The sequence below is a fragment of the Podarcis pityusensis genome (assembly GCF_964106645.2).
Source record: "Podarcis pityusensis genome assembly, chromosome: 3".
Taxonomy (NCBI): Eukaryota; Metazoa; Chordata; class Lepidosauria; order Squamata; family Lacertidae; genus Podarcis; species Podarcis pityusensis.
In genome coordinates this window covers 51,020,079-51,044,769 of record NC_138026.1, presented here as the reverse complement: position 1 = coordinate 51,044,769, position 24,691 = coordinate 51,020,079, and the positions used below count along the sequence as shown (strand labels likewise).

At 39.8% G+C, this 24,691-nt stretch overlaps 1 protein-coding gene across 4 annotated transcripts in view; it reads left to right on the top strand.

Moving 5' to 3' along the window:
* Nucleotides 1-22,027, top strand: part of WASF1 (WASP family member 1) — a 51,966-nt gene extending 29,939 nt beyond the window's left edge. For all 4 annotated transcript variants that reach the window (XM_081000393.1, XM_081000392.1, XM_081000390.1 and 1 more), the window contains 7 exons: nucleotides 3,095-3,229; nucleotides 12,090-12,243; nucleotides 14,263-14,380; nucleotides 16,087-16,259; nucleotides 17,285-17,464; nucleotides 18,479-19,074; nucleotides 21,099-22,027. In XM_081000393.1, the coding sequence (XP_080856519.1) occupies nucleotides 3,095-3,229; nucleotides 12,090-12,243; nucleotides 14,263-14,380; nucleotides 16,087-16,259; nucleotides 17,285-17,464; nucleotides 18,479-19,074; nucleotides 21,099-21,256 (1,514 nt within the window). In that variant the 3' untranslated portion in view covers nucleotides 21,257-22,027. The remainder of the gene's footprint in view (nucleotides 1-3,094; nucleotides 3,230-12,089; nucleotides 12,244-14,262; nucleotides 14,381-16,086; nucleotides 16,260-17,284; nucleotides 17,465-18,478; nucleotides 19,075-21,098) is intronic.
* Nucleotides 22,028-24,691: the final 2,664 nt, after the last annotated feature.

Genomic DNA, 24,691 nt, shown 5'->3' with positions numbered 1-24,691 from the left:
TGCATAAGAAATCTACTACTTACATGGATTATTCAGTGAGCTGCTGCCCTGTTCCCTGCATTACCACATTGAGTATCATGTCTTAAATTAGGTGATCACTGGAGTTTCAGGTGTACAGAGATAATATCAAATTCCAGATTCTTCTGCTAGTTAAGAGTTTTGCCAAATACCACTGAGACTGTAGCTGTGGCCTAGGGGGCGCATCAGAAGATGGCCGACAATACCATCTCTCCGGCTCACACAAGGTAATTAAGAGGCTGTTATGGGAGTATGCAGCCTCCCTCGTTACCCCAAGGGAATGGGGAACGCTGCCTTGCCTGCTGTGCCCATAATTCACCCCCAGATTTGAAAGCGGGTGAGGGCACTAGGCACAAAAGCCCTCGTGTGGGTCGGCTCTCCTGGACGCTGTCTCTGATCTGCGCAGCTAGTTGCGAGAGCTCAAAATAAACAATCAGAACAGAAGCAAACGCACATACTTCAAGCGATGATCGGGAGTAAGGACTGCTAACTAAAGGGATCTCTGGGAAGAGGAGCGACGGGCTGGACTTAACAATAAATCAAGAAGAGGAATAAATCAAGAAGAAGATTCATCAAAAGATCGGTATGTCAGAGCAAGACTGAAAAGGAGGGGGGGAGAAAAACTTTTCTTTTTTTGTCTTATGTGAGTACCCAATAATCCCCCCCCCCCAAAAAAAGAATTGTTGCAATTACTGATCACAAGCAGGAGGAATAAGAACTGTGTGGAAATTAATTACTATGTAAGGACATGGCTTATGGGAGCATCGGGAAACGAAAGTAAGTCCTTTGTGACGCAGTTATAAAAAGAGATTTATCATGGCAGGCCCGCCCACAGGAATCCAGGGGGAGGAGGACTATAGCTGTTACTATGTTGGAGTGTGGGTTCGGCCTAGCAGGGCCCTCTGAGAAAATTTATGAGGGAGCGGCGGGCCTGGGGAGATCAGGACAGACTGTTGGAATGTTTTGTACGGAGGTGTTGAAATAGCGTCTGTCTACTTTTATGGCTCTTGGATGAGTGTAAAATCCACACAGGAAATAACGACGTTTGTCTTCAACCCGCTTGTGGAGATTATCAGAGATCACAAAGAAATGAGATAACAACAAGAAGATGAGGAAAACAACAAAGAGAAGATTGAACAGAACTGTGAATATTATTTTGACAGAAATGTGTAATTAAAGCAGCAGCAAGAGAGATGATCGGATCCCTTTCGGAGCTTGAAGCATGGGTACCCCCAACAAAAATTTTAAAAATTTGGCTGTGTAATTTGGAATTATTGTTATTTGGAATTAATGTGATGTGATTGGCCTGTTAATAAAAATTATTTTTTTTAAAAAAGAGACTGTAGCTGTGGCCTGGATAAGATCTAGCTTTTAGCCACTAGTGGTTCCATCTATATATCATTCTGAGTAGCGAAAGCAAGCACATGAAAACGTATTAACAGCAATTGCACTTCCATTTTTTTCTAGGATTTATTGCTCCCCCTTCACTATGGGTGCCATACAGCAATATAATAGTTCAATAATAAAATCAACTAAAACATTTTACATCTCAATAGGGTGTATCTTAAATATATATCTTAGCTGTCAAAGGCCAGGATAAAGAGGTGTGTCTTCAGCATACAGCAAAAGCTGTACAATGAAGGTACCAGGCACACTTCTCTGGAGACAGAATTTCACAGCTTTAAGGGCTGCCACAGAGAATGTCCTCTTCCATGGCCACTAGGTTGGCTCCTCTTCCATGATTAAGACATACATGATAGATGCTTTATTACCAGCAGGCCTAGTGTTTAACACACTACCACCATACCAGTTATGAACTATCTCCCTGTCAGAATGGGAGCATGAGCATTTTCTTCAAACATTAACTTTGTTCCTCTGGTGGACTGTCAAGTTTCAGCGGCTGAGAGGTTCAGTATATGTGCAGGTATATTTCAATGCATTATATGATTTTGTATCTTAAAATAATACAAGGTGAGCATTTGAGGATAAAATGGGATTGCAGGATTTGAGATTTTATAGAAGACAAGCTCTCTGACAAGCCTAGTCACAATTATCTCAATAATGATGGGAAAGATCAAGGGATGTTTTGAACTCATAAGGAAGTACAATTTTTTGTGTAAGCTATGAGCCATTCAGTGGCAGGAATTAGTTTTTATATTGCATGAAACCATGGGATCTAGCAGGCTTTAAATATAAAGCCTGTTGGGAGAGAGAGAACTGTAAGTCCCAGTGAAATTCTTCAGGCAAATAAACAAGAAGTGACATTTTGAAATACATTATTGTATCTTTTTCAGGTTTATAATTACATATATGTGCATTTTAAATAAAAAGAAAGAAAAGATTTCTATCAAAATGTTTGTAAAACATTGGTGATTGAGACCTTAGCAAAACACTGAATGCTTGGCCAAGATAGTTGCATTTAAGGTTGCATGGCATTCAGTGTTTAAAAAAATAACAAAATGCTGTGCAAGCAACCATTACAGACCTGTGCCACTTTCTTATTTTGGGAACTCTGCTCTGGCAACCTTAATTGCACTAATTTTGATACAGCAGAAGACTGGCAACACTCCAGATTCAAAACTGAATCATGTAGTCATTGAATCCATTTTATTTCATTTGCAAATACATATTTAAACACTTCCTTCCATGGTTGTCTTATGTGCATTTCATATTTTTAGAGTGCTACTGATTACTGTAATTCTGCAGTGGGAATAAAGCATCAGATGTCTTGTTGCACCTGGGAGAACACCGGGTAATAATGATTGAGAAGGGAAATAGGGCATATCCTGGATGATAAAACAAAAAGTATAAACTCCTAAGAACAGGGTCAAGCTTCTATTAAGGAGAATTGCAATGTCTTAACTTTCTTAAATTGGCAAATTTTGATAATAAACAGATTTACTAAAGTGGACAATGAAGCCACTGGATTGGGTAATTCCTCCAAGTGATGGAGGCAGGAGCAAAGAATTATGGGAGGCAGGCTTATGTAAGAATGCCCTATATCAAAGAATAATTTAACAAATTTAGCTGCTTGTTCAAATTCTTAACCCTAACTTTTAAAAACTTTCCTTTGCAGGTAAATATGCAGAAGATATATTTGGTGAGCTTTTCAATGAGGCACACAGTTTTTCTTTCCGAGTGAACTCTTTGCAAGAACGTGTGGACCGTTTATCTATCAGTGTTACACAGCTTGATCCAAAAGAAGAAGAACGTAAGTTTTTATGTAAATAATATTATGTGTGGTCTTATGGATCATATCAGCCATAGTTGCTATTAGTAGTGAGCATATCTGGTGTGAGATGCAAAAGACAACAACAAAAATATTTGAGGGAGGGAGATTCTCACAGAAATCTCCTGGATCTCCTGTTTCATGGAGCCTTATGAGGTTTCAGCAAAGACCTACCAAATGTTACTGAATTGTAGCAGCACTTAGAATCTCTCTGAGGCCAGTGATAGTCTAGATCAGAGCTTTCCAAACTTTGTGTCCCGACACGTTAGTGTGTCAGCTGCAGTGTGTAGGTGTGTCATGCAAACACTCCCCACGCTCGTCCCCAGGCTGAAAAGGGGTTAGTTTAACCTCTGGTTTGCTAGTAAAACTGAACTACTGTGTCACGAAAAGATGCATAACTAAAAAGTATGTCACCAGCATGAAAAGTTTGGAAGGCTCTGGTCTAGATGAAGGTGAACAAACTGACAGACAAATTAGAAATAATGTTGGCTGGTGGCCGTCTGCTTCAAGGTTATAGGGCAGCCTGTTTGGAATGAGATTGTACTTCCCCAAAATCAGGTTGATAAGTTGGAGGTACTCGTTCTGAGTAGTGATGCAAGCTTTCCAGCTAAAGTTGGATTTCACCATGACATTTCATGCTTTAGTGCTGGGTAGCTAACCACTTTTACCCCAAGAACCACATAGAGGGTTGGCCACTTCCCTCTCTCTCTCACACACCACTCATACTGTTATTTGTTATCAATTTGTGGGATTTTAAGTAGTCTCTACAAAAATACTATTTTGGGGCACTGTTTTGTATTTTATGTCTTGTAAACTGCCTTGTGGAGACTTCACTTTGAAATATGACCTAAAATGTTTAAATAAATACTGTAATAGTAGTATAGAATGCTGTCTCCAGGCTGTGGGTTAGATGTTTGTGCCAAGCTCAATTCAAGATGCTGGTTTAAATGTGTAAAGTCCTAAATAGTTTCAGAGCTGGGTACCTAGAGTTGTGCCTGCTCCCATATGTGTCACTGCATGCACTCCTTTCAACATTACACGTCTTAATCTAGGTGCTTCTGCTGAATAAGACTCCATGGAATCTGCTAGGAGTGGGACCTTTTCAGTCCAGGGACAACTGTTAAAACCAGACACTTATATAAATTTGTACCAGGCTACATCCTAGCTTTTTATTATTTCAGGCTTTTCTTTGCATTCCTTTTTTTAAAAAAACTAGTTGCTGTGGATTTATATGAGCCTTGCTGGCTTTTTGTTGCTCATGTAGCATGTAGCTTTGGATATTTTCCTGCTCATTTTAATTTTTATACTATTGTTTTTTATTGATTGATTGATTTTTATTGTTTTTTATTGATTTTGAGACATACTTTGCTCATCTCACACACTACACCAATAATAAACGCACATAGTGCTAAAGTCAATCACCGTATTCCATTCCTCAACGCAATGAGGAAAAAACAAACTGCATCCACATGACGTGACGGAGGGACAAAGAGAGGGGGGTGGGGGGCGGAAACATTCATTATGAAGTTTTCCGAAGCCCGCGATTGATAAGGATCCCACGATCGACCAGGGTCACCAGGGAATCTACCTGTTGATCACGGTCGACCGGTTGGACATGTCTGCTTTAAAGGATACATTGTTAGCTACCTTGGTTTGTTTTACAAGAACAGTGGACTATATATAGTACAATCGGTTGGGAATATATCTCATCCTGGAGTTGCACTCCTTTAAAACCTAGTGTATGCTCTTGGGTGTGCTCTTGGATCTGGGGCTGCTGCTTAGATGCCCACACGTTGGTGTGGTGAAGAATGCTTTTTACCAGCTTAGGCCAATACACCAGCCAATGCACCAGCTGCATTGTTTCCTTAACACAAATCATTTGGCCGTATAGACCAACATCTGTATAGAAGACATATGAAGGGAGGTTTTAATGTTTGACATTTTTCTATGTTTTTACATGTGCTGTAAGCCAACCTGAGTGGCTGCATACAAATTTATTATTATTATTATTATTAGGGTTTGTATTTGTGTGTTTTTTTAAATCATATTTATTAGTAGTTTCAGAATTATAAGAAGAGAAAAAAAAACATTAAAAAACAACACTATAATACATAAAAAGAAAAGAAAAAACACAAAAACCAATACAGCAATACAACAAAAAGAAAAAAAGAAAAAAAACACAGCACGAATCCCAAATTACATATCTAAAACTTCCATTTGCTTGTTTCATTGACTTCCTCACACCTCCCTTTTTGTGTTCTAGTTTAATTAGTTTTTTCAGCAAATTCTTTCCATCTTTCTCAATTTTTGTTAAAAAATTTATCCTAACCTAATTTAACCTAATAATTAGCTCAACAAATCCTTTCCATCTTTCCCCATATTCTATTATTCACATTACCTTAATTTATTTAACCTTATCTTACCCTAAAGTACCTTAAAGCTTGAATCTTAGCTATCAAATATACATTACTCCTGATATCATTTCTGCTAAAGTCATATAGTTTCATTCCAACATTTTCCCTAATATTCATTAATTTTTAACCAATTCCCTAAATAGAAAATTTTCTTTATAAATTTTCTTCCAATCTTCATCCAACGTCCCTTCATCCTGGTCTCGGATCGTGTCAGTCCTTACTGTCCATTTCATCTAGTCCATCAACCTGGAAGCCTTATGTCCGAGGCCCTTAAGTCTCTTCCATGTCCCTTCTGCAATTCTTCTTCTTCTTGTTTATACTTGCCCTTTTCCTTGCCTTTTGTTGGTCTCTTTCTTAGTTTTTTCCCTTTCTCATTGAGGAGTAGGCCTCTGGGGGATTCCAAGCCAAAATTGTCTCCATCTCCCTTCATCAAACCCGCCCATTCCCCACAGTCCCACTCCCCACAATCCTCAATATAGTCCAGAAAGTATTTAAAAGCATATTCCAAGGTCTCTCCAACGTTGGGAACCTCCTCAACTCCAGACTCCCCCTGGCCCACTCCAACTTCAATCTTCAATGAAAGCGGCTCATACTCCTGTAGGGCCTCGGGACTCTCCATTTGTATTATTTGGGGTGCAATCGCATCCTCCTCCATTATCTTCAGCACTTGCCCAGTCAGTACAGATTCATGAGTTGGTCCCTGGATAATTTCTGTATCAATATTCCCTGTTTGCCCACAGTTATTAACTGCAACAGTCAAATCCATTTTCTCATTCATCAAGTCCATCTTCTCATGCATCTGTTCCAGCAAGGCACTTGTCTTGCATAAGGCAAGCACCCAGTCTTCTTTCCAGCTCATCTTTAGTCAAGGTCAGAAAAGCCTGTTCCCACGGTCTTAATCTCACATCTGTTGAGCCCTCAAATGTACTGCAGCAACAATTTGACAAGCTCCCTCTAGAGGAGGCAATTTCTATTTGTATCCATTTTTTTTAGGCAAGTCCAACAAAGGAAAATTACTTTCAATTTTCAGATATTTTTCAGATATTTTGTTTCTTTAGGATGCAAAAGGCAACATTGGAATCAGCTTGTTTCTCTTCTTTAGCTATCTGTCAAAATATTCCATTCACAGTCAATGAACCTCTCCAACAATTTCTGTCTCTGACACCCCGTTCCCAGGCTAGAGACGGTGGAAACTTATCCTTCTTCACTCCCTCTCCTGCTAGGGTTGAACAAAGTCCCCCCCCCCCTTTTCTCCTGCTTCCAAGGGGGTTGCAGTAATTCTGAATGTAGGAAATTTAGACTTTTTTGACAGCTTTCCAGGCTTTAGCTTACAAAGTTTTTGCTTTAGTCTATATACAAAAAGCGGAAGGCAGAGTTCCTGTTTTGAACCTTCCCGCTTCGTTACCAAATTAAGAAATTTCTTGATCCAATTTTCCGTTTCTACTCACGGGTACTTGTTTTAAATCCAATTGTCCACAGGAAAAAGTCAGCGCTCTCCAGCAATGGCTGTGCGGCTTCACTCCGTGAAAGTAGCAGTCAGTTCGCAGCACCGCGCTTCTCACCCCACTTCGCTCCGGAGCCCCTAAATGGGATTCCCTGCGAGTAGGGGGGCGCTCCTGGTGCCCTGCCGAGCCCCACGTTCCCAGGCTTCCTCCACCTGGGATTTCTAGCGGGTCCCCACCTTCGCCGTGGCGGGAAGACCCAGTTTCCACGGAGCCCGTTCCTCCAGACGGAGGAACTCCGCCATTCACCGATGGCGCTGACCCGGAAGTCATTATTAGTGCTTGTATTTGTATTTGTATTACTATTATTAAGTAATGCATGGTAACATGAGAGATGCAGTTTGCACTAGCAGCATGGGCCTAGATCACAGAAGGGCATCGCAGGGGCCTAATGCAACCCTCTGCACCTCCTTTGGTGCACCCCAGGACTAAAAAGAGAGAGAATGGATAACGGATGGATGAGGACTAAAAAAGATGTGGTCACATATGTGTGAAAGAGAGAGTGAGTGGAAGAATAGATGATGGATGAAGGAGAGGGAGAAAAAGAATGGATACTGAATGAATGAATGAATGAGAGAGGGAGGAGTGTTCCACCACTTTTTGCTTTGGTCCTGCTTGCCATCACCGATCTGTAGTCCTTGACCACTTTTCCCAAAGGGAATGTGGCCCTCAGCCCTGCAAAAATTGTCCAACCTTGGCCTGTGTTGGGCTTCCATGGCCAGCGGTATATCAAAATACTGTGTCCACCCCCAGCTTCTTTCTTGTTTCCACAAATGGCTGCAATCACTGGAATGTTCGGTTCACTACTTTTATTAGTAGAGATTGTTTTTAAGTAGGCATTAGGATACTACCAAATGGGTGTTGTTATTTTTACACTCGCTTGAAGAAGCAGAAAACACCATCCTTTGACCAGATGCTAGTATCTCCCTTTCCTTGGAGGGCAGTTTGTTTTCTGCCGCACTTGATGATTAGACTTCTTTTCCCTACTCTTCTGGTCTTATTCCTCTGTCCTATATCCATTTTAACTACAGTACTCAAGGTTAAATACTGGGCTGGATCTCTTCTCTTACTAATTGATATCAAGCTCACATTGATCTCTGAACTCCAATAATTAATTGTGTAATTGACTACTCCATTTAAATCAAATGCATCCAGTGAATTTTGTGAATGAATTGTGTGTTGTGATTACCCACTCCCAAACTCAAATTACTTCAACATGGACTGCAAAACTGTATTAATTGGTAATTTCATCAATTGATTAACCACTTCTAAAACCAGCCACAAGTTCTGACTCCTTCCCTGTTTACCCTCCTCAAGTGATAGGCTTATCAGAAGGAGTGCTGCCATAAGCATGTTCTTCTCTAGTCTTCAGGTACATCAGTTGAATTCAAAAGCATGACCAACTCTCAAAAGCATGACCAGCTTCCCCTTCCAGAGAACATGGGCAAAGTGAGAGCAAGTAGGGAGCTCAGCACAGCTATCAGTGCTTCAGACTGGGGCTCAAAAAATGGCATCCAGCATTTTTAAGCCCCCAGGGGTGCAGATGTGTCTGTGCAAAACCGGAACTGCCTTGTGGAAGTCACATGTGCCCAGGGTAACCCCAAAAGTGTGATGGTAGCCATGCCGCATACCCTTCTTCCCAAAAAGTGAAAACAAAAAAAGCAGCAGCAAAAGCCAGAATTCCATAAATAAATTATCTGAAGTGGAACTCCAAATCTACCACCAATCAAATCCACATTATTCAATCCACACCAAAGTAATGGTTGGGTTGCCACTGGATTAATATATCATTGGAATTGGTTGAATTGTGTATTCCAATAAAAGAGTGACTTTTTGTATTCATCTATTTTTCTTTCAGAGACTTGTGCTCTTCTCTGTCAACATCTTTCACAGTCAAGTAGAAACTGAAAATTCATGATTCATAGTATTATTTCCTGCCTCCTATGCAAATACTTTTTATTCCTTTTACTCCACTAGACAGCATTTACTTAGGCAGGTGGGCGGGGGGGGGGAATAATTTTCAAATTGCTATGGATTGAATTTCACTTAGTTTGGATTGAATTGATTTAAATGATGAATTAAAATAGTACTTCCATGTAAGTTTGTGCAAATAAATTAAAGTAAAAAAAAATAAAAATCCTTCCAGTAGCACCTTTAAGACCAACTAAGTTAGTTCTTGGTATGAGCTTTCACGAAAGCTCATACCAAGAACTAACTTAGTTGGTCTTAAAGGTGCTACTGGAAGGATTTTTATTTTATTTTGATTATGGCAGACCAACACGGCTACCTATCTGTAAATTAAAGTAAAGAAAGAGATGCTATTATGTGCTTATTATAGGTAGAGGTATAACAATGTAGGACTATAATATTGATGAGAGGAGGAAGCTGAATAACAAAACTATGTCTGCCAAAAGATTGATTAAAATATATAGAATATTTGTCAAATGTCTGACAGTTTTCATATTTGGCTAAATATTTGATCAAAATTATGCCTGTGTATTTCAACATTTTTGTATGTAGAATTATGTGCAGTTTTATAACAGATGTTATGTACAAGTAAAGAATCTCAAGAGCGATGAAGCCTAAGTAAACATGATAAAAACGGGAACCAGAGTATGAAGTCAGTTTAAAAATGGGGCAGACAGTTGTAAAAATCATTGCTTAGTAAATAGGATGTAAAATCAATATGGAAATCTTATTTATTATTGGGGTTATTTGTCAATTTGATTCAGAGTTTTAAGGATTGCTAGAGGGATATTGGAGTTTATAAAATTAGTTCTGTGTAAAGTAAATGAAAGTGGAATAAAATTAGCCAAAACAATTACCAATTTATGAACCTGTAGTGCAAGACTTCTGTTAGCATAGATCCACAGAACCCTCTTAGCTTGTAGTCTTGCCTGTTCGTGTCAGAAGGCAACTGGCACTCAGTTAAAACCTGCCAGAGGCCTAAATCACCTTAATGAGATTATAAGCTGCCAAAGAAAAATGTAAACAGAGAATCTGTTAAGGTATAGAATTCAGGTGTAACATGCAAAGAGGGGGCAGTACATGAGTCTAAGGCTCACCAGAATTCACATGATCCTTTGAACCAAGCCTGAAGATGTATCTTGTAATGGAAAGCTGGAGAAATGACATGAATGAAGTGATAGAAAGGGAACTAGGGGAAAAACAGTTTTAAAAGCTACAGGATAGCAGCTTCTTAGTAAAGTTGGTACAGAAGGCTATAATTTAGCAATAGCTGGTGGCGCTGTGGGTTAAGCCATAGAGCCTAGGACTTGCCGATCAGAAGGTCGGCGGTTTGAATCCCCGCGACAGGGTGAGCTCCCGTTGCTCGGTCCCTGCTCCTGCCAACCTAGCAGTTCAAAAGCACATCAAAGTGCAAGTAGATAAATAGGTACTGCTCCAGCGGGAAGGTAAACGGAGTTTCCGTGTGCTGCGGCTTAGTCATGCTGGCCACATGACCCAGAAGCTGTATGCCGGCTCCCTCAGCCAGTAAAGCGAGATGAGTGCCGCAACCCCAGAGTCGGTCACGACTGGACCTAATGGTCAGGGGTCCCTTTACTTTTAATATGTCAAGGAGGATGCAAATGGAACAATGGAGGCCAGGCTGAAAGAAAATACAGTGGAACCTCGGGTTACATACTGTCCTCCTTATGAATGCTTCGGGTAACAAGCTCCGCTAACCCGGAAGTAGATGTCCCTAGTTGTGAACTCTGCCCCTGGATATGAGTGTAACTTGTAAGCTGGTGGTGGCAGCAGGAGGCCCCATTAGCGAAAGCGCGCCTCATGTTAAGAACAGTTTCGGCTTAAGATCGGACCTCCAGAACAAAATAAGAGGTACCACTGTACTGAAGAGCCTTCTCTAAAATGCAGCATAGTTCTAAAAACAGCATAGTAAGTAGATGAAGTCTAGAAGGCAATTTTCTTATTGTAAAAGCTGAGAAGCTAATTCCTATAAAGGTGTTTCCAGACAGATTACTTAGCTTTAGCTGTAGAGCCAATTTGCTGAAAGTGCAGAGTGTTATTTTGATGTCCAAAGTATTGTTATCTGCCCAAAGGAATCGGAAGGGATAAAAATTAAACAGTAAGCAAGACCTGTTGATATATAATCATAGTCAGTCATCCTAAAGATAGACATAGCCAGATGAGGAATATTTTGCATGATTGAAGTGCTTAGACTGCTCATATAAAATCTAAACAGTCATTTTAACTTTTTTTTCAGACATAGGCTTTTGTCAGCCCATTTTTTAAAAAAACATCCTGATGTTGTCAGTAGGAGTCTCTAAATCTATAGATTCAGTGTTAGTGTGTTGTTATCAGGCACCAAATTTTTTTTAGCCCTACCATCTACTCATCCTGTGCTATGAAGATCATGGTGTTCCACAAGACACTGCAGAAAAGTACCTTCAAAGGATGTCCTCAGTTCTGTTCAAATTGCCTTTAAAGACATGACTAGTAATATGGGAGTAATGCTCATTGCTTTGCTACTCCAAATTATGCATATATATTTAAATACAGGCAACCCCCAATTTACGTGGGGGTTATGTTCTGATTCACTGCATGCGTCAGTGAAATTGTGTACATTTGAAATACCATTGAAAAAGCCTGCCAAAAAACAGTTCTGTGCTAATCCCATTCTGCCCCTTTTCATATCGTTTTTGGGTCACTACCAGGTTTGGGTCAATGCATGTATGTGCAGTCATGCACATATTGAACACACATAAATGGGGAGTTGCCTGTACAGAATTGCATGGAATCTTCATTGTACGTGATCATGATTTCTTTTTGTAACTTTCTTTTTCTTTTTCAGCAACAATAATTTCCACAATCTACTTGTGTCTTATGAGCTACAATTGTCCAATACAACTTTTGCCTCCTAATGCAACATTTATATCTCACTATCTAAATGTTGATTTTTTTTTCCAGTTTCACTGCAAGATATAACAATGAGAAAAGCTTTCCGAAGTTCCACAACTCAAGATCAGCAGCTTTTTGACCGCAAGAGTCTGCCCATTCCTTTGCAAGAGACTTATGACACATGTGAACAGCCTCCTCCACTCAACATACTTACCCCTTACAGGTCAGTGTTAAAAAATGCACAGAATGCATTTTAATTTCTCAAACTTTACTAGTGATAAGTAAGAATCCTCTAATCAAGCGAATGAGTTTAATTTGGGAACTGGAGATTTGTGTAGCTCGATTCTTATTTTTACTAGGGCAGTTTTTACGAGGACAGCTAATCATTCTAAGATTACTTTTTGCATGTTCCATTAACTGTGATGACACAGTCCCTGAGAATGCATAACTGTTGTCTTCTTCACTGTGAAATTGTACTAGTGGCTCAACCAAATTCCTAGCATTCATGTAAATATCAGGTATGATGGGTATAGTCTTCTAGCCTCATACTTTAATCTTGTCCACAGCCCTACAAATACTCAGTCCACATTGTAGAGAAAAAGTGATGTTGTTGAGGGTTTTGTTTGTGATACAGTACTGCACAGGAACCTGTTACCAGGGCTACGGCCTGTAACATTTGATTTAAAATGCAATAAAACTGCTAGCATATTTGCAAAGCTAAAGAGGAACGCGGGTGGTGCTGTGGGTTAAACCACAGAGCCTAGGACTTGCTGATCAGAAGGTCGGTGGTTCGAATCCCCGCGACGGGGTGAGCTCCCGTTGCTCGGTCCCTGCTCCTGCCAACCTAGCAGTTTGAAAGCATGTCAAAGTGCAGGTAGATAAATAGGTACTGCTCCGGCGGGAAGGTAAACGGCATTTCCGTGCACTGCTCTGGTTCGCCAGAAGCGGCTCAGTCATGCTGGCCACATGACCCGGAAGCTGTACGCCGGCTCCCTCAGCCAATAAAGCGAGATGAGCGCCGCAACCCCAGAGTCGGCCACAACTGGACCTAATGGTCAGGGGTCCCTTTACCCTTTACTTTAAAGAGGGTCTGGTACAGCTTCAAATTGGATGAGGGACTGCATGATGATATTCCTGAATGGTAGGAGCTTGGATAGGATGACCCTCAGGGTCCCTTCCAACTGAACCATTCTATTACTTCTATGCAGAGTACATTTTCAAGCCCAGTGCTGGGGCCCTCAGGTGGGGCACTGACTTGCAGCCCAGAGGGACCCAGAGACCCATTGGCTACTCTCCCTTCCAGGACCCCAACCAAATGCATTGGATGGGCAAACTAGTCCTGCTGCAGCACTGACAGAGCCCAGCTGTTCAAAGGCCATAAGAATGCATTGGGTAATGCAGCCAGCTGATTGGATGCAGTGGGGTAATCGAGATGCCCGGTTGGTTGTAGTTAGAGGGAGGGCCTCTTAACCCTTCTCCCAGATGGATGGGTGGTGACTGAAACCTCCTCTTCATTGCTTTAATGAAGAAAGAGCAGAGTCCAGCTGAAAAAGCCTGGTGGGGCCTGGTCTTCTCTCCCCCACCCCATGGTAGCTTCCTTATCTCCCTTCCTTCCCAAGATCCACTCTCAGCTTGAATTTGTGTACATACACATTCTACCTCTCCATGTCTTTTCTTTTCTCTTCCATATACTATTTGTTTGTGCCGTACCCCTAAGAACAAACAATCAATTTTTCTTATTGTTCACTTTATATAATGAAAATTATACAGTGGTGCCCCACAAGACGAATGCCTCGCAAGACGGAAAACCCACTAGACGAAAGAGTTTTCCGTTTTGGAGGTGCTTCGCAAAACGAATCTCCTATGGGCTTGCTTCGCAAGACGAAAATGTCTTGCGAGTTCCTGCGGGTTTTTTTTCCTTTCCCCCCCTTTTTCTAAGCCGCTTATCCGATAAGCCGATAAACCGCTAAAAGCCGCTAATAGCGCTAATCCGCTAATCCGTCAATGGGCTTGCTTCGCAAGACGAAAAAACCGCTAGACGAAGAGACTCACAGAATGGATTCTTTTTGTCTTGCGAGGCACCACTGTATTAACCTCATACCCTCCTAATTGTAAGGATTTTCTTTCCTTAATTGGGAGGTGAGGGTTCAGCAGTCTCCCTTTTGCTGTTACATGCTGTGCATACCATATTTTATATTTATTTAGTAACATGTTTTATCTTATAATCTTATTTTTCCTTTAGAGATGATGGAAAAGAGGGTTTGAAGTTTTACACCAATCCTTCCTATTTCTTTGATCTATGGAAAGAAAAGATGTTACAAGACACAGAAGACAAAAGAAAGGAGAAAAGAAAGCAAAAGGTATTATCCTCCTAGGAAATGAGTTACGTTACGTGGTCCTGAAGGATGCCCTGCTATTAAGAAAATTTAACATCACATGAATAGAACAATTTTTTCAGATTTGCGCTATATTTTATTGGTTTTATTCTAATCATTTGCTTCTCATTTTTTTAACTAAAATTGACCAAAGCAACCAACAAAGCAAGACAAACCACAATAAAACAATCATTAAAATCAAACATGCTGTCATAAAAATCTAGGAGGCAGAATAACACAAACAAAAAGCATCCATAAAAGCCTTCTGAATGGGAGAAATTATCAAAGACCATCTAAACACAGGAAGAGAAAAGATGCTGCTACTTTACAAAAGAAAAGAAAAGATGCTGCTGAGATATAGCCTAGTAATCTCAACCCAGTCTGGAAGCAGTTTCCCTAGTGTCAGGCAGAGGTTGTTCCCCATTCTTGTGTTAGCTGCCAAGATGGAAAATAGAAATATTTAGAAGGATTAAATCAAGATTTAATATGGTATCGTCAAATCTGGTCCATTGCTATTGCTGAAAAATTAACTCATAAATTAAGGTATACTAGAGGACAAACAAGAATTCGCTTTCAGCTATGTGGCAAATTTTTATTTTATATATTAATGATAACAAAGTTCAAACTCCTGTGAAATATGCTACTGCGTTCTTAGTAACTTTTCAGCTTTAAGTGAGCATTTCATGAGCCTGAGGACAATATCCTGGTATTTATAAATAAAGCAAATATTTTAAAAGATGTCACTGCGCCAATACAGTGGTGCCCCGCAAGACGAATGCCTCGCAAGACGGAAAACCCGCTAGACGAAAGGGTTTTCCGTTTTTGAGTTGCTTCGCAGGACGAATTTCCCTATGGGCTTGCTTTGCAAGACGAAAATGTCTTGCAAGTCTTGAGATTTTTTTTCGCTTTCCCCCCCTTTATCTAATCTGCTAAGCCTTTAATAGCCTTTAATAGCCTTTTAGCAGCTAATCCGCTAAGCCTTTAAGCCTTTAATAGCCGCTAATAGCGCTAATCCGTTAAGCCGCTAATAGGGTTGCTTCGCAAGACGAAAAAACCGCTAGAGGAAGACTCTCGCGGAACGGATTAATTTCGTCTTGCGAGGCACCACTGTAATTACTTTTTCCAGGGGTTTTATTTTTTTTTTTTTTTTGTTTGTTTGTTTCATAAAATTTATGTGTCACTGGATTGTAGAAAAAACCCACAAAAAAGATTTGTATATGTGTTTGGGTTTAATTTTCTTTCTTTCTCTCTTTCTTTCTTTCTTTCTCTCTCTCTCTCTCTTACTTTCTTTCTGTTTTTGAAGTATATTAATTCTTTTTAAGAAAAAACACTCAGGTAATCCATTCTCTTCCACAACATCTTATATAATGCCAGATAAAGGGGACTGAGTGCTTATATATATGAAATGCATGTTTCTACTCCTTATAGCCTCCATTCAAACACTTTCTTCAGTGTTTCTCAATTAGCATGATTTACAAAGCATAATAAACCTTTGCATTAATAGCTGAAGCAATTAAAAATGGTTCTATATGTACAAATAAATGTTTGAATCAGTTGTAGTGATAAGCCTTACTGATCTATTTTGAATTTTGTATTTGTCCTATAATTAAGTAATTTTGTTGGTGTTATAACAGATATTATAGTTTGCCAGGAAGAACGGTTGTCAATTTATTTTTTGTGCTATTTTGTAGCAGAAGAATCTAGATCGTCCTCATGAACCAGAAAAAGTGCCGCGGGCTCCTCATGACAGGCGCAGAGAGTGGCAGAAGTTAGCCCTGGGTCCAGAGCTTGCTGAAGATGATGCCAGTCTCTTACATAAGCACATTGAAATTGCTAATGGCCCTGCGTCACATTTTGAGACGAGGTTTTCTTTTTTACTTCTTACTTTTAGTAGCTAATTATTTTGTATATTAGTTATAAAAACATAAAGATTGGCCAGTTTGTAAAATAATTTTTCATAGAATTTAGAAAACTTGAGGCCATTGTTTAAACTTTCGATATCGTAGACAAAATGCTCATGAGTTGGTGCTATCCATCACATCAAATTATATTTCTCTCCTGACCTAGCAGCTTTTTTTCATTTATTGTCTGCACGGATTTTTGAGCCGCATAATCACCTGAGGCCTATTATGACAACACATTCCTACTATACCCATTTATATATTTGGATGTACACATGCAGTTTTTATGCTGGTTCTTCAGGCAACCTCCCAACTACCAGCGGTTGCCACTCTGTCCTCTACACTCCTACTGCTGCTGTGATCCCTCCTTCATTGTCCAGCTGTTCCTCCTTCAGTGTCTAAGCCAGTGGTGTCCAAACTTTTTCAAAGAGGGCCAGATTTGATGAGGTGAAGGGCCGTGGGGGCCAACCAAAGTTGCTGACCTTTTTTAAGGATTGAAGTTGTTCAGGCTTTTTTAGGATTTACCCCAGGAAAAAAACTTCCACAGGGGCCGGATTAGGCCCCCGAAACAGACTTTGGACATGCCTGGTCTAAGCCTTTGTCCTTCTTTTGCCTCTGTTTCAGAGAACCAGAAATCCCCTTTATTTGTTTTCTACTTTGCGATTAGAAGAACTCAACCTACCATTTACATTATTTACTGTTATTTGTATACTCTTATTAACATACAAAAATTGTTAGAGTAATGTAAGCAAAAAATATTTGCTAAATGCTTGCGAAGTGCTTCGTTTATACTTGCAGAGCTACTTTGTGTAACCTAGTTTGTCATGTTCTACTGATCATTTTGTACTGTTTCTGTCTTTGGTCTTAACCCCATACAAACTGCCAGAAGGACTGTCTTCATTCTTTTGTGGTTCTTGAAACCAATAGGGCTGTAGATAGGATGCAAAATTAGCATATACAATTTGTAAGTGGATTTCTTTCTTTTCAGACCTCAGGCATATGTGGAACACATGGATGGACCCTATTCTCTTTCTGCATTGCCATACAGCCAGATGACTGAATTGCTGAGCAGAGCAGAGGAACGTGTCTTAGTCAGGCCACATGAGCCGCCCCCACCTCCACCAATGCATGGAGCAGGAGATGTGAAACCCATTCCACCCTGTGTCAGGTATGAAACACTTAAAATACTAATTCAGGACACCTTTTCATTGAACTGACAAAGTGGGGGAAAGATTGACACCACCGGTCTTGGCTATAGGCAAATCAACCTATCAAGGAACTAAAAGGCATGGAATGCTTGTTTGCCAAATACTTTGAGATACTGTACTATAATAAATACAGAACTTAACATTGAGATTTCAGTTTTGTTACATTATTACTGAAAGAAAACCTACCGGTACATTTAAAAAAAACAAAAAATCAGTTTTTCGAAGTGTCTTTTAAAGTACTTCTATCTCGTTCAGTACAAAACACTCTAAAGCATAAGTCTAAAAAACAAACTTCAAACACAACTTTATATGAGTTTTAGAGTGTTTTCCAGTGCAGGACACAGGCACTGATTTTTGAAAATAAGGTAAGGAAAATACCCTGCTTCATCTCACACAGTATTAGCCATGTGGGGACCTGGCTTGAGACATAGGCTTCAAGAAACGAACACATTCCAAAATGTAGTTGTAAATTTGTTAACATGTTTAGAGATCAGTTTAATACTAGTTCCCAGTTCTAAAGTGCTTTCATGCTGTGCTTTAAAAGCAGGTGTGGGGAAACCAAAGCACTCCAGATGTTGTTGGGACTCCCAACTCTCACCAGCTGCAACCACCTTGGCCAATGGTCAGGAATAAAGGGAATTGCAGTCTAATACCATAAAGAGGGCCACAGATCCCTCACCCCTGTTTTAAGGGTATTTCAAGTTGGTTTCAGTCTAGCACTGGCCATATGACAGAACTTGAATTTATGGAACATTCTCAAAAAGTGAAAGCGTAAATAACGCAGTGTTGTTGTTACATTGTTTGAGTAGTAAAAGCTTGTAGTAAATGACTAAACTATGGTGCCCTTTAGCATGCTTGTGCAAAAATATATCTGCAATAGCCGTATTACTGGAGTTTAATTGAAAGTTAAATATAAATGCCCTGTGGCCAGCTTTCACTCTTATAGTAATCACTTGGAGTGTTTTCCATTTCAGCTCTACCACAGGTTTGACTGAAAATCGTCCTCAGTCACCTGCTACTGGCAGAACACCAGTGTTTGTGAGTCCTACTCCTCCTCCACCTCCACCACCCCTTCCATCCGCCTTGTCAACTTCTTCATTAAGATCTGCAATGACTTCCACTCCACCACCTCCAGTGCCACCGCCTCCACCCCCTCCAACAGCTGTTTTGCAAGCTCCAGCTGTGCCGCCGCCCCCAGCTCCTCTCCAGATTGCTCCTGGAGTGCTTCACCCTGCTCCTCCTCCAATTGCACCTCCTTTGGCACAACCCTCTCCTCCCGTCACCAGAGCGGCCCAAGTCTGTGAAGCCATTCCAGTTCCACAGGGCGAAATGCAAGGACTTCCTCCACCTCCTCCTCCTCCTCCATTGCCACCTCCTGGCATCCGACCCTCATCACCAGTTACAGCACTCTCCCACACTCCCACATCTGTTGCCCCTGGGGCTCACGTTCCAATAATGCCTCCATCACCACCTTCACAAGTCACTCCTGCTCCTGAACCCAAGCGTCACCCATCAACACTACCTGTCATCAGCGATGCCAGAAGTGTCCTTCTGGAAGCAATACGAAAAGGTATCTCTTCTGTTCATTGGTTAGCAGCGTTATTCGTTTAATGAATCAAATACTCTCTTAGCAGATTTAATGTTTTCAATTAAATTATTTCTGTTGAGGATATTTTAAACACTTCATTGGTTCTGCAAAATAGGCAGATTACCATATATAGATTCTTTTCTCATATGCACTTTACATATCCTTGGCTAAAGTGTAAAGGTGACATGTTAGAAGTTTATAAAATTATGCATGGCCTGGGGAAAATAAATAGAGAAAAGTTTTTATCCCTCTGACACAACACTAGAATTCATGGACACCCAGTGAAGCTGAATGTTGGAAGATTGAGGACAGATAAAACAAAGTTCTTCATGCAGCACATAGTTAACTGTGGAACTAAAGAGGATTAGACATAACATAGCCATGATGCCTAGGTTTTGCCTTCACAGTTGGAGGTGATAAGGCCACAGGAAGGGAAAACCACAGGAGGGGAGAATGCTCTTGTGCTCAAATCCTGCTTGCGGATTTCCCACCAGCTTCTGGTTGGCCACTTTGAGAACAGGGTGTTGGACGAGATGGGCTCCTTAACATAAGAATGTAAAAGTGGCTTCATGTTAGCTGAAGAAGTGTTCACATGACAGAACAATTGGCCTACAGTTTTATGACCATGAGGTTATAGCATTATTTAAATAATATTTCTTTAAATTGAGCCAGAATGACTTTAAAAACCCACAATTTATGTAATAAATAGAAAAACCAGGTTTTCCTTCTATTAATTGCAAATTGTTTAACCAATCAAATACAGATAGATATTGTGCTGGTCATGTTACATCCTTCTGCCACCTAGAAACTATGATAATTTTCATGACGTCGGTCTTTTTACATTGTCAACTTTAGATAATTAGTAGCTTGAGAATGGTTTCAGAAAAGCTGTGTATTTTCTCAACTTAAATAAAGCAAAGCAGAAAGGGGGTGGGCATATAAGACAATCACCAAGTGGTATTCTGCTTTGTGTATATACTGCATATCCCAACATTGGAAGGTCAGGCTTGCTTAACATTTGGAGAGCATGTGCTCTTAGACGTTGTTCTCCAGCATAATTTGAGAGAGGCTAGTTTTATCTCCTGGGAGTCTTAGTCACCATATCAGAGGCTACAATTTTTATAGCAATTTAGCAGCAAACCTCGGAATATTTATTGAGGGAGTTGTTGACATTTCCCTTTGCTGTTAAATTACTCTGAAATAATAAAAGAAGCCATTATCCCATTTCTACTAGACTTTGCTGCAGTTTACTCTTCATGTGTGACTCTCTCCACGTGCAACTAACTATGCAGGCAGAATTTATTTTTTAATCAACAGTAAGGGGAAGTTGGAATTTTTTCATATGGGCAACTGTTGTTGATGAGTTTAGAACCCTAAAAAGGACAATGAAGAAGAAGAAAAGGGTATATAATATTTATTGCTGCTAATACTTACTGGTAGGATTAGCATCCATCAGCCTTCTATTTGAGCTGATTTCTAAAGCTACCAGGAAAAAACTTCATTGTCACTAAAGGACCATTGAATATTTAATACAAGCTACAACAGAAGTTTGTTGTTGCTTTTTACAGTAAAAGCATGATTGAAAAGAATATATGCCTCTCAAAAAGACATCTGCATTAGTAGCCAATTATAACTTCAACCTTTGGTACTTTTTTTTTTTAAAAAAAAGTAGAAATAGCTTGTGTTCATGAGGAGAAACTGGAGTCTCACTGTGTGATAATGGCATTTTTATGCCTTATATTTCCATACACTTATGTCCTTAGGAGAAGAATCAAAACAATTTTCTCTATGTTACATGAAATCCCCTCCCTGTATAAACCTATAGCCATATACAAACTAGTTTTTTGTGGAGATTTGCAAGATACTGGGGAAACCGCAAATGCATGAACTATAAAAAGCTGTCTAAAACATTGCTTTGGCAATGCTTTGAACAAAGCAAGTTCATATTAGCATGTCTGATAAATATTTGGTACACAGTACTATTAATTCCCCCCATGTACTTTTAGGTATTCAGTTACGAAAAGTTGAAGAGCAACGTGAACAAGAAGCTAAACACGAGCGTGTTGAGAATGATGTTGCCACCATCTTGTCTCGTCGCATTGCTGTGGAATACAGTGATTCAGAAGATGACTCAGAGTTTGATGAAGTTGACTGGTTGGAGTAGAATGGATATATGCTACTAAACTGAATGCTGATGTCCATTGTGGTGCTTGTTCTTTAAAACTGTTTGGTCATTTCTAGTGTTTTTGTATTTTCTTTATATAATCCATGTTTTTCTACTTTTCAGTTCACAAAATGTTGGCACATCTTTGAAACTAAATGTTTTACAGTGATACAGCTCTTTTAAAAGAGTGTAATTTTGTTCCAGTAGACCACTAAGTATTAAGCATGGGCAGCTGTTGGTAGAGTAGCAGATTTAAATTTTCTGGCATATCTTTAACTGTGCACTTTGTGAATTTTAAGTTATGAAGGCAGAAGCTTCCAGGAGAGTTGTACGTAGTAATGAGCATTACTACACTGTTAACAGTTTAAAAACAGAGAAGGGTGTAATCCATCAAGTGCTGCAATTCCCAGGTACTTCATAGGGATTTGAGCAGGAGACGAACTTCGGGGTTTGCACCCTAGTTATTACTGCCTGGATTAAATCTGTACATTGCAAGGTACATGTAGTTCTAGCAGCACTGGACACACTGAAAGAAAAACAAATAATGATCTTTGGGGGTTTTATTGTTGTTTTTAATTAAAAATTATGGCCTTATTTGAATGTTTTAAGATTTTCTTTACTGGTACCTATTGTGTGATACTATTTTGCCTGCTTGAGAGTTTGACCCTCCTCCCCCACCTTGTGAAATCTTCTGACTTAGCCATTCTATGTAACTTATGTAACTGTTAGAAATAACAGTTTGATTTAAATAAATGGTTTGTTTTAAATGTTTCTGGCTGTTGCTTTTTTCAGCACCGAGTCACTTTAAGAGCATTACTGTTTAAGAAACAAAAACAACAGCAGACACCAATGTTTGGGTGAATTTGTAGCCCTACTCAGAGGGAATTTATTGCCTTAAGTAAGTCAGGAACTACTTAGTATGAATCAACCAATCACACCAACCAAAATTAAAACAATTGCTCGTTTCTTAAATTAGCTGTGCTATGAAAACATTAGCTTCAGCTGAATTTACTCAATCCTCAAGTTCTTTATCTACAGATTAATCATAATTAATAATTGTTACCATTCACTGTTGGAAAAGGGCCATCACCTTAAAAAACAACAACAACCATGTAGTTATATAACAAAATACTGTTGCTTTTTGTCCATGTGGTATGTATCTGCAATTTTATTCCTTCCCAAACAGCTAAAATAACAAAAAGGGTCAAAACACCAATTTGATTTAGCTAAGTAATGAAGAACCTAAGGCACTGTTTAGTTTAACATGAAATAACCTAGCTTCTCAATTTTAACAGTCTGCGTAGGAAGGCAATGTGTAACTGACAGCTAGAGAACTCGTAGCTCTTACGCTTTCCAAAGTAGGCTGATGATCATTAGCAGGTGGGAGGCTGTTTTATATTTCCTGCTCTGTACTACAGAGCAATCTATTCTGCCTCTCAAAAGAACCCATAAAGCAGCTTGATGGTAAATTCTGCCTTCAAAGAAATGTTTGTGTGCCAAGAAGTGCTGCCAGAAATAACTATGATGAATCACGCATAATCTGTAATCTATATAAAGGAGGGGTTTTTTGTCTCCTAATATGTTCTAATGAACAGATTATTAGAACTAAACTAACAGCTATAAATATTTTGTCTACAGATAAGCTTTCCAACCTTGACGAGGGAGATTCTCTGTAAGTAAGTGATGTTTTGCAAGAATTTGGATCAACTGAGAGATATGCCTACTACTTTCTGCCCAAAGCAAACCGTTGCCTGTGGCAATCTCTTTACCTTGTTTCTCTGGGAAATGGGCTGGCTGATTCATTTGCTATGATTAGCAGCCATGTTTTTTGCACAGTGCTAGTCCGCCATTTCAGAGACACACCTGATAATTGCTACCTAGGTACTACCATGCACTTTCTGTGTACTTCATCCTTTTTCATTGGTGTTTTAAACAAGCAAAATTACTGCCATGGTTTTTCAAATTCTGTGCAAATAAAAGCTGAATTCTGCAAAACATACATAATTTTTGCAAAGTGAACTATGTTTTCTGCACTTCTGTGTAAGAAGAAAATATTGATTTTGATACTGGTCACAGAAATAATTCTGAAACTCAATTTTTTTTAAAGACATTTGTCTAGTCTCAATAAATGTGGATATAGGCTTGAAAGTGTTCAGTTTTGGAGAGACAGCTAAGCAGGACTTAGTTTTGCAAATAGTCTTTATCCTGATAAGACAGAGGGGCTACCGTGCCCGCAGGTGGTGTTTGCACTCTCCCTGAAGGACCAGGTTTATCTTTTGCAGATGCTTATAGCTCTGGTCCTTTTTCAAGTAGCTCAAGTGGCATGGAGAGGTTCCTTTCAGCTAATGCTGGTGCACCTTCTCTTCAGCTGGAATAGCCTGGCCACAATCATTCATGCTCTGGTACATCTCAAATTACTGCAACCCATTTTACATGGGACTGCCCTTGAAGAGAGTGCAAAAGCTGCAGTTAGCATAGAATATAGCAGTTAAGATTACTCAGTGGGGCCAAACTGATGGAATGCATCTCTCGCCAGTTTTGAAACAGCTGCACTGGCTTCATTCTGAGACCAAGTCAAGCTGCTGCTTTTAAAGTTGAAAATTCTAAATGGCCTGGGACCAGGCTCACTTAAGAACTGCCTCCTCCCAATTGAGATCCACCTCAAATGCCCCTCTTCAGATTTATGGGGGTGGGGATCTGAGTTGTGGCATTTCAACTCTGGTCCCATGTGGAGACCTTGTTACCACCCAGACCATATGTTGTGCTTTAATGAGCTGTCTAGTTTCACCAAATCTTTCTCCTTGTTTTTATATTATTATGTTATTGTTAATTTTTAATCTACATTTGCCACTCTGAGATATTTCACTGAAGAGCAGATTAGAAATGTCCCCAATAAATAAATACATTAAATTGCACAATTCAGCTTTACTTGCTTCAGAAAGTTGGAGGGTGTGAAGAGGAGACACCCCTACCTATATTGCCACTAAATACCTCATCTGTAAGTTAATCGTGTTTGTATTTTGACACTATGCTGAATATGACTAACAAATTGTCTAATCCAACAAGCTACCATACTCGCTGTCAGTATGGCATGAAGCAATACCATGAAGTTGCCAGTGCTCATCTCCTGTTGAAAAGTGTTTGCTTCTACATGACTCAGCAATAACCTTGCATGGCTTCTGGAGACTGTGTTAATGAGATGGAAAGTGGGGCCATTGGTGGTCTTTCCAGAAAACAACACCCCAGTGGCCTTCCTGGAGGCTAATGCAATGCCTGATAGCATCATCTTGGTACCACTCTGCCCCAGTTAACACTGCAGTGTTATGTAGCCACGTGCTCAAGTTTTAACAGCATGACCAGTTGTGACACAGAAATATGCACCTCACAACGTTATTGGCAGTGCTGGCAGTGACACCCACACAATGCTTCTTAGCA